The following is a 10202-nucleotide window of genomic DNA, read 5'->3' on the forward strand; positions in this document are numbered from 1 at the left end:
TGGTGTTGGGGATTGAACCCAAGAAACAGACATATACATTATCTACCCTCAGCCATTGCACTTACTTGATTTTAAACTTACATAAATTTATCCCCAGAGAGTTTGTGTGTCCTGCCTGGGGTTTCAGGGTCTAAAAACAGGACAGGAATGCCTCCAAATGAACTTTATCATGTACTATTGCAAATTTGACATTCAGGAGAAATGAGTTTCATAAACAAAAACAGATCCAACCCCTGCTCCTGGATTTGCAGACACAAGTATGACTAAAGAAATAGGTTCTTCAAGGAAAGAAGGAAAATGAAGAGTAAACTGAACTGCATCAAAATAAAAAATAAAATTGTGTTTCAAAAGCCAAAAAAAAAAAAAAAAAAAAAAAAAAAACAAGAAAAAGAAAAAGAAATAGGTTCTTGTTGAATAAATCTCTTCTTGGAGATGAACCCACTGGACACAGTAAGAAAGGAAGAAATCACATCTCAGTTTGTCTGGAAGTAAGGCACTGGTAGCATCTACGTTCCCAAAAAATCACCATGTAAGAATCTACCGATTCACACAGGCTGCAGAGTGCCATGTGCCTTTTCAACTCAAAGAAGATGCACAGCTATAGAGCCCATCAGAGCTGTCTTCCTTCTCTCTTGGCATCAGTGACCCCGTCCTTGTCTGATTATACCAAAGGAGGCTTGGAGGGAACACTGAATCAATAATCAGAGGCAACAGGACACTACAAGGACCTTCCCATCTCTTCCCGAAGCACGGAATCCCGGTGACAGTTTATACCTACTAGCCAGGGAAGGACAAAGGGTTGGGCGGAGAGCTTAATGTGAGGTGAGTACATGCCCAACGCGAGCTGACGGAGACGGGAGACTTGGCCGGTATTGGAAATGACAGCAATGCAGGGCCACCGCGGGAATGGCAGCCAGAAATGTCAATGCTGCTCCCATCAAGCCAATGTCTGCACTTAACATACTGACTCCATACATATTGATCACTGGAATCAGACTGAAGTACCCCATATAGCGCAGACATTACCTAAAGAATTTTTAAAGTGGGAAAAAAAAAAAACCACTGTAGATATTGATTTATTGTGTCCGTGTTGGCAATTCTAATGTGTACTTTCATATTCTATACATTTTTGAATAATGCAGTTTGACATTCAGTACATATTACCAGCATACATCAGTCGGAAAGCAGTGAAGACCATGACGCGCTATGAACATAATGCTAACCCAGCACCTACCTTACCGGCAGTGTGGTGTAGTGGAAAGAGCATGGGACTGGAAGTCAAGAGACCTGAGAGCTAGTCCTGGCTCTTCCACGACTAGCTGTGTGACCTTGGGCAAGTCACTTAACCTCTTTGGACCTCAGTTTGCTCATCTGTAAAATGAAAGGGTTGGACTAGATCAGTGGTTTTCAAACTTTGACACCTGACGTGCATACGGGATTCTGTAGGCAAGGAAGAACTGTTTGCCCTGCCAATCAGGATTTAAAGGGCCAGCAAAACCCACTGATTATTCTTACCTGTTTTACAAAATGAGGTTCTGCCTAAGCGTTCATTTCTTTAAAGAAGAAAATAATCTGCTGCTAAAAATCAAGTTTGAAAACCACTGGACTAGATGACAGCTGAGGTCCCTTCTGGTTCAAAAGCCCAAAACCCCAATGTCTCTGTTCTAATATTCTAACATCCCAATGGCATTCCTCTAAAGATTACAGTATCCAGGGGTGGTAGCTTTCTGGATAAGTCTAAGTGTGCCACCCAGCATCGTGTGTCCAGTTTCCCACCGTTTTACAGAATGTATTATATGTATGTGTGTTATGTGTATGTGTGTGGGGGCAGAAATAAAAATATACTCTAAATCATTAAGCAGCTCCATAGCATTTCTATGCATCAAAACCTCTTTGACACATTTGTGTCATACAAGTACAGCTTATGGCATTTATTCCTCCTTATTTCAGTGACATCAACAGCAACATGGAACCGTGAAAGAATCCTGCCAATTCTCAAATGGATACATTTACTATCTATCTCCATTCCTACATGAGCCTCTGATCAGGGCTTCAGTGACCCAATTACAGGATACACAGTCCTGAAACATGGGCATAGCTAGGTCTTGAGTTTGTGCTCTCTTCAAGGCCCCTGTACTCTAGACTGAGTCCCCTCATGCTGAGAACTGGTGAAGCTATAAAGCGCATAGCCCAGAGGGGAGTTATGGTTCACAGCTGAGGACTAATAGAGAGCTAGGAAACTTCCTTGGGTCACCCCTGTCTAGTTATAAAGCTCCCCCTACTCACAGGACATGTGTCCGGAGTAGTAACTAAAACAACTTAATTGCCATTTGTCTGTCTTAGAAATGCCAATAACCATCTATACCTCATTTGCTTAGGTAAATTCCATATTTGCATTTTTATTCGTTGCCCTTTTCAAAGTGTATTAGGCAAAATTAAATACCTTTTCCATTGTCCCCAAACAGCCTCCCCTTGAAATAACTCATATTTCCAAAGAAGTTGCCACAACTTGTCTCAGGGCTCTGTGAATGTCAGTTTTAATTTTGAGTTGACCTCAGAATACTATGTTCCCCAACCAGAAGCTATTATATGAACAGAAGCTCATCACTCAACACTTAGTCCCAACCACACCCGAGGTCTGACGCGGGCCCTACCAGGACTCATCACAATGCCCTTGGCTTCCTCACCTTTTCTGGTCTCAGAGTCCTGCTCAGGAAAATGGGACAATCAGAAAAACTAACAGGGAACTAACTAAAACAGGCTAAATATATTCTTGACCTGACAGGGGCTATTATTTTTTCCTAGTTCCTCAGTCACAGAGACTATCAACTGACACTTGTTAAAAAAATAAATAAATAAAATAAAGTATACATGTGGGTCGCGTCGCGAGCAATGGCTTGATGATTAAGAACATATACTCTTCTTGCAGAACATTCAAATTTGATTCCTGACACCTATATCAAACAGGTCACAACCACCTGTAACTCCAGATCCAATGTCTTGGGCATGTCGCATGTGAACAGACCCATATGTATAAACATAACTAAAAAACAATACAATAAATCTTTCTAAAAAGTCTCTATGAAATATTTATCGGGCCATGATGGACAGTGCACTGACAATCCCTCTGCAGCATATAACAGACTGCAGCACTCAGGGAGATGGATGGAAAACAAGGGAAATAAACTATCATGAAGAGGAAATGACAGGAGAAACTGAGACCAATCTCTTGGATGATGGAAGTGGTTATGAGCTCTTTCCTTTCTCTAGAAGTATCTTTTACATTGGGACAATCCCCTATAAGACTTGTCCGCCCATAGGCAATGCTCCATTGCCTAAGAGACCACAGAATGGGGAAGACTGGTCCCCAGTGTGGTGGTGCACACCTGTAATCCTAGTACACAGGAAAATCAACAGGTCAAAGCCAGTCTAGGCTGCAGAGTAAGACTGTCTCAAAAAGATGCAACAGCTAAAACTCTAATCTTGGTTCCACCACAGTTGGATAGATATGTCCAAGTGCCTAACACGCCCACTTACTTGTGCTGAGCAGGCATTTCAAGCTGAGCAGACTCACCCTGCCTTGTCTTCCTTACCACCCCCTACGTTGTCTCTAGAACTCAGCACATCTTTGTAGACCCAGACTGTGTTGATGGTCTCTAACACACCACTGGCCTATCCTCTGTAACTCTAAATGCTTTGATGTCCATCTGTCTTACCACTGTCACACTGAGCCCACACCTCAGTACCACCAGGGCTGTACTTGCAACTTGTTTGCTGTTTGTCTACAAAGCTCTGAGCAACTCTGGACTGTCCCTCTGAGGTGAACTAGGAGACACTGATCTGCAATCCCTTCTGTCAAGCACAAAGACCTCCATTACTTTTTCTTAAACTTGTTATGTCCACATCTCAATTGTAGGAGGAAAAAAAACTATTACAGAAAAAGTTAAGGGCATTAATAACTCAATATCAAACATATTTTCCCTCTTCTGACATGTGCTGTTTGTCAAGACTTCCAAAGCATGACTGCACCTTGACTCAAAGGGGGAAAGTCATTCTCAAAGTATAACTATGAAAGAAATCCCTTCATAAATTGTTCATAAATGGATGACTTTATAGAAGAATTCTACAGCATACATTTTTTTTCTTTATGCGTATCTAAAACAAACAAAAAATACTGTAAATCTTTCGGTCTCTTTAAAAAGAAAATCAAAGCTAATTTTTCATGAAAACCTGTAGTGATTTCTGTGTTTTGTTATCAGTCTGCAGGAAGGGGACATTTAGATGGTGAGGGACTGAGAAACAGATATTGGAATGCCACAGAACTGACACTAGTGGACCAGATGGAGAAAAGCACCTTTGATCTCTCTGTTGCTACCACTACCCAAGAGAGACACATTCTGGCAACACACGCAACGGCCTTCAGAAAGATATGCGAGGCAGGTGGATGTCTGCTACTCCAGACACACAAAGATGCCTGAACCTTCAAAGATTATAACACACAGGTTCTGAGTGCCACCTGAGCCTCCCTTCCCCAGGTGGGAGGAAGGAATTCTTCCCTCACATGCCTCCTGACATCAACCATCTGTTCAACAGCTAGAGTGTCACTGACTGTCCCCTTTGCATCTTCCAGTCTCTGCCACCGCAGAAATATCCAGTGTTTTCTCTTGCTGCCTTCATGTTCTAACTTGGCATCTGTACACTCTAGTTGGAGCCCTCCGCTTTCTCCTGGTCATTGAGCCACATTTGGCTCATGGGCCATTTATGGCTGTGTTCATTCACGCATTTCAGAGATACAACTTTTAAAATCAAACAAATAAATAAAGATTAATGGGGTAAGAAGTAATTTTATGTACTATTGGAAATAACTGTAGTACGGTTAGCTTGAATTACTTTTCAAGTGGGAGGGGACTGTTTTCTTTTTGCTTTAGGTATTAGTATATGTAATGTACCACCCCGAGTTTCAATGAACATACACAGATGAGACCATTAGCTTTCCCCTTCCATTACAAATCAATTCTTTTATCATAGAGTGGTTCCTGGTTACAGTTTCCCCTCCCAGCCCCTTCTCTCCTTCCTTCCCACTATTTCTGTCTCTCACTAGAGAAGAAAAGCCTTCTAAGAGTTACAATGAAGCTGGGAAATTCATAAATAAAATGTGAAAATCATATGACATATGATAAAAAAAAATCCTACTTTTTCATGGGATCCTAAATGCAGTTATACAGTTGATTGATCATGCAGTTTTCCCCTAATGTATACCTATATTTTCTTTTTTAGAAAATCAAAAAGATTAAACCCTCATTCATTTTATTAAGGGTAAATGAACATACTCAGTTCAGTTAGCAAGTAAGGTGGTACCAAACCAAACCTTACAGAGTCAACCAACATAGTTTCAAAATTGTAGCCTTCTGATCTCTAACCTTCAGCATTTAGTAACTAGTCATTAAGTCAGGAAATCTGGATCATAATGAATTTTTCTATCATTAAAATAGACATAAACCCTTAGAACATTTTGCTGTGCCATTTATATATGTCTGCAATTACAGAAAAAGAAGTGAATTAGAGAATGAAGAAAAATTCCAGTTCTTGACTGTGTTTTCCTTACTTGAATTCTGCACTTTCAAACATATTTTATACAACTGCAAGATTTCAGCACATAAATACAACTACTTCTCCCTTAGGAAGTTTTGTGACTTTGAACAATTTCCTCAAGTATGAAGACAAGCAGTTGACTTCATCCATTCATGATATCCCCTCCCAGGTGGCAAATTATGTCAGTTCATGATTCAAACAAGTTGCTTTATGATATGTTTAGGGGGTGCATGTTTATCTACCTCTACAGCTTCAGAAGTAAAAGTCTGAGAGTGTTAAACTGAGAAACACAGTCATATCAAAATGATGATAAAGACAGAGAGAACTGGTGCCCAGGAGCAATCATCTGAGTGGGTTAACAGGAAGCAAACTAGCAGTGGTCCCTATCCAAAAGCAAAGATCATTCCATTGGCTTTTGTAAGTGAGAACAGTTCATTGAGGAAGAGTCATAGGTGGTGATGTGATATTCAAGGCAGAGCAGGCACCTGCTACACCAAGACTCTGGGAAGAGAAAGTCAACAGTGACACCAGCATCTTTCCAAAACCTTCGTTTTAATTTGCTGTGCAGTGTCCATGAAATGAAGCCCTCCCTGTTCTTCCCCTTCTCACTCCCTCTGCTGTTACCCAGGCCTGATGAGCCATCAGGGCTGGTTTACCGGGGATTAACTTCCCTTTAGTTGTTCATTATATGTAACTGATTCACTAAAAAAATAAAGTCGTGCCTCATCCCTTTCTATATGACTTACTACAAAATGGCAAAAGAGGAAGGTCTCCAAAAAAAAAAAAAAAAAAAAAAAAACAAACAACCCAGAAAGAAAGAAATGAGAGTAAACATCCTGTGCAAATCAAAATTATCCTTCCCCAATATTTTGAAGAAAAAAAAAAGCATGATTTTAAAATGAAAATTAGTTTTGGGGGGTTTGTTTATTTGTTTGTTTTAGGCCCTATAGTATTCTTCCACAGACGTACAAATTCAGTATAGGGATTCTCCCCTGGCAAATCTTATAAAGAACTATAAAGCATTCTACTGTTCTATATAGAAACATGCAAAGGATGGTTCCAAACTTCCCTAGAGGACAAACTTCTCTGTGACAATCACACTGGCCACACTCAGTGGTGTATGTCTCTAACCCTAACACCTGAAATGTAGAGGCAGGAGGATCCAGGAGTTTCACATCTTCCTTGGCTACATAGAGAGTTTGAGGCTGGCCTGTTACATGAGACTGTATCAAATAACATAAGATAACAATGATAGTTTAAAAAAAAATACAAAAAAACAAAAAATCATAGCCAGTGAAAATAAATCTAGGGATGAGAATAAAGTTCAGCTTGTCAAAGTCCATCCCTGAAACACATTAGCTTGGCAATCATCACAGAATTTAAACCTCCCAAAGTTGTAAACAAAATACAGAACACTCTTTTGTTCATGACATGTCATGAACAAATTATCAAAATGTGTTTTCTCCTCAGGTGTCAGTTTTTCCCTCTTCCAGTGACTGATGACTCCCAGTGTTATTACAGAAACAGATTGATCTTTTTAATGAGCCACTTTAATAGACTCTGAAATCTCACCGTGGCTGCTCATCCATGTCAGACCATATGCACCAACCAAACATTCACTGAAACAACAAAACTCTGCTGTCAGACAGCTATGTGCTCTATAAAATCTCATATAGTAGAGCAGGATGTACAAGTAAATAACCAGAGAAGAAGAAATGCATATGCAAACAAGATGCTGGATATATGCAAAATCACACAGGAGAGACCCATATTTTCTTGGCTCTGATAAAATTCCCACAAGATACAAATGTATTTACACAACATATTCTCATTACCCTTCCTCCTATTTGCCATCTCTCCATTATAAAAGACACATCACTTTGAGAAAGAAATGTTCCGCTCAAAGACTCTTCACAGGAAACTGACAGCAGCTACTGTCCCTAAATGATCAAGACAGAATAAGATGGGAGACTCCTATAGCGCAGTCTACCTGACCAAATGCACACACATGCACACAGGGTAGATGGGAGACTCCTACAGTGTCCTCTACCTGACCGAATGCACAAGGAACCATCATAACAAGAATGTTATCTTTACATTTAGCACAGATAGCTAAACTGTCCCCTGTTATACCCTCCTAGAAATAAATTTCTTTCTCACAATTTAGTACTTGTCTTCCTAGAAATGTGGGATATCTCAATACTTAGAAGAGTACATGCAAACCATCTACCGTGAGCCACTTATGGCTAAGACAGTCCCATACTCAGACTACATAGCTCCTTTTAAAACCTAAAATGCTACAGGCTTACACAGTTACTCAAGCCCTAAATGGGACATCTATCTCACGCTTCAAAAGAGAGGTTCACGGAAGAAGGGGGAAGAAAGAATGTAAAGACAGGTAGATAGGGAAAATGGTGTGCAGCGCTGTCTTCTGGACATGACGTGGCTGTAGCAGCCATGAGCTCGCTGCCTTAGTGGCTTCCTACACAAGACTGGGCCTATCACTATTACATGATAGATACAGAAAGGACCCAAAAGCCCCCACAGCTCCCTAAGAGGCTCCAGGCACTTAACGGTTGCTAGAGGAAGGGGCATGTTCCTTGGGAGACTACTCAGTAGTGAGTTTCCCTCTTCAAATAAATAGCCCCTACTCATTAATGCAAGCGACTATAATCACATTGTTGGCCACAAAAAGAAAAGAAAAAAAGTGGGTGGAGGGCTTGTTGGGAAGAAGTGGTTTGATGGGAAGAGGAAGAGGATAGTTGGTAGGGAATGTGAAGGAAGGCATATACAACATAAGAATACATAATACACACACATAAAATACATACGTTTTAAGTTCTATGTTAAGGCGGGAAAAGACTGCTGTAAATTCAAGGCTAGCCTAGATCACACATTGAAACCCAGTGACAAAAAGGAGAGGAGGAGGGGCTTGGACGAGGGAGGGAGGGAAGGAAAGAGGGAGAAACCTTATTTCAAGAGCATGGATTGTAGCATTAGAACTGCTTAACGGGTTAGGTAATCATTGCAGGCAATGTGGGTTGCCTGTAATGATGCAGATTTGCAAAGCCAGTAATGTGCTCCAGGGCAGCTCTGGCCAGAGATAGAGGTCCCACAGTAATTTCAAGGCTCCTAAGTTCCTGTGAATGCAGAACACCACTGTACCAGAGGGCTGACCTCTTCAAGCTGTTTGAAATGCTGAGAAAGACAACAGCTCACCAGAGAGGAAAGGAAGTATGTAAGTTCTCGAATACAGTTTCATTTTAAGCATCCTAATAGTTTACACACACTGTAAAAAATGCTGCTAAGACTTCATAGTCATGCTATGAAGGCCTATAAGCTGAAGTACTCGTGAAAGTGGTTTAATAGAGCATGTGGAAGTTTCATGTGCATGCCATGTTCAGCAATTCACCTGTAGGTTTAATGGTAAGAGGGCTCTTCCTTCCCTTTCTTAGAACTCTCAGGCTTCAGGCCAGAGTACCCGATGGGGTAAATATTGGCTGGTAAACAATTTCTTTTCAGCGGAAGTGTTCTGTTAGCTCTAGCATCTAGCTGTTTTTTTGACTCAGTCCATCTTGCTTCCCATAAGTTTTTTCTTAGTTCATATAGCAATTCTTAGATCAAATAGCTACTGTTCCCTGTCACTGACTACCACGTAGAGGCCAGCTTTCAAATGCATCATGATTTAAGGAAACAGAACATCAGATTTCACAAACACTGGAAGGGGAAAATCTATGGCTGGGTTAAGTTAAGCAGTGAGAATGTCAAGGCTGAGCTATGTCTAGGAACCCTTGCTGAAACGTGGTACTTTCGCCAGTCACTCATCTTTACATTTTAGTTTTAATAATGAAACCTACAGGTCAGTCTGCACAAAAGCTGCCCAGACTGGTCCTGTGAGAGATGGAGTCTAGCAGTTTCCTAGTGGCCTACAGCACGGCTTTATACTGGGGCCAGAAGGAAAGGCCACAGCTAGTCCAGGGGCCCCTCTCTCTCACCTGTCTGGAGTTCGCCTCTTCCCATTTTCGTTCACATCCAGAAGCAGCTCCGAGGAATCCACAGGGGAGGTGGTGCTGGCATCCAGAAGCAGCTGCTCATGCTGTGCGAGGTACTGGGCAGGGTTCTGTTTGGCTAGCCTTGCGCAGTGGAGGAGTTCACGCTGTAGCAGGGGCAGGTTGGCCTGCAAGAACATGATGGGCATGAGATGGGACAGTCAGAGGCTGGTTCTGGTCTGCCACCTGCTCAGTCTGCAGCCTAAACCACGGAGCAGTGAAAGTAATGTAGCCACATCCTGGTCAGCCCATGCTTGCCTCAGGTTCAGTCTTACAAGGTGCTTGGCTCACACCATGGCCATGTATGAGGCGTTTGCCCCTGGTGAGTCTCTTCAACTCTCTGCTTTTTTCCTTACTGATAACACTTCCAGTGCCACTTGTGACCCCTAATGGGGTGTACATTTTACAAGAATTAAGATTCAAGTTTCATTCTTGAAAAAATGTTAGTTTTCCCCAATGAAAAGGGGGTATATAAAGTACTCATCATACAATTGATCTCAGAAAATGCCCCTCAGCATACTTGATTGTATTTAGGGACTTGCTGGTCAAACAACAGGCCAG

General features: G+C 41.5%; 1 protein-coding gene across 6 annotated transcripts in view; it reads right to left on the reverse strand.

The window, feature by feature from the left end:
* The window catches only part of Runx1t1 (RUNX1 partner transcriptional co-repressor 1), a 146640-nt gene that overhangs the window by 34971 nt on the left and 101467 nt on the right, over positions 1-10202 (reverse strand). For all 6 annotated transcript variants that reach the window (XM_051198027.1, XM_051198010.1, XM_051198019.1 and 3 more), the window contains one exon: positions 9588-9769. In XM_051198027.1, coding sequence (XP_051053984.1) covers positions 9588-9769 — 182 coding nt within the window. The remainder of the gene's footprint in view (positions 1-9587; positions 9770-10202) is intronic.

The sequence above is a fragment of the Phodopus roborovskii genome, unplaced genomic scaffold, assembly GCF_943737965.1.
Source record: "Phodopus roborovskii unplaced genomic scaffold, PHOROB, whole genome shotgun sequence".
Classification (NCBI taxonomy): domain Eukaryota; kingdom Metazoa; phylum Chordata; class Mammalia; order Rodentia; family Cricetidae; genus Phodopus; species Phodopus roborovskii.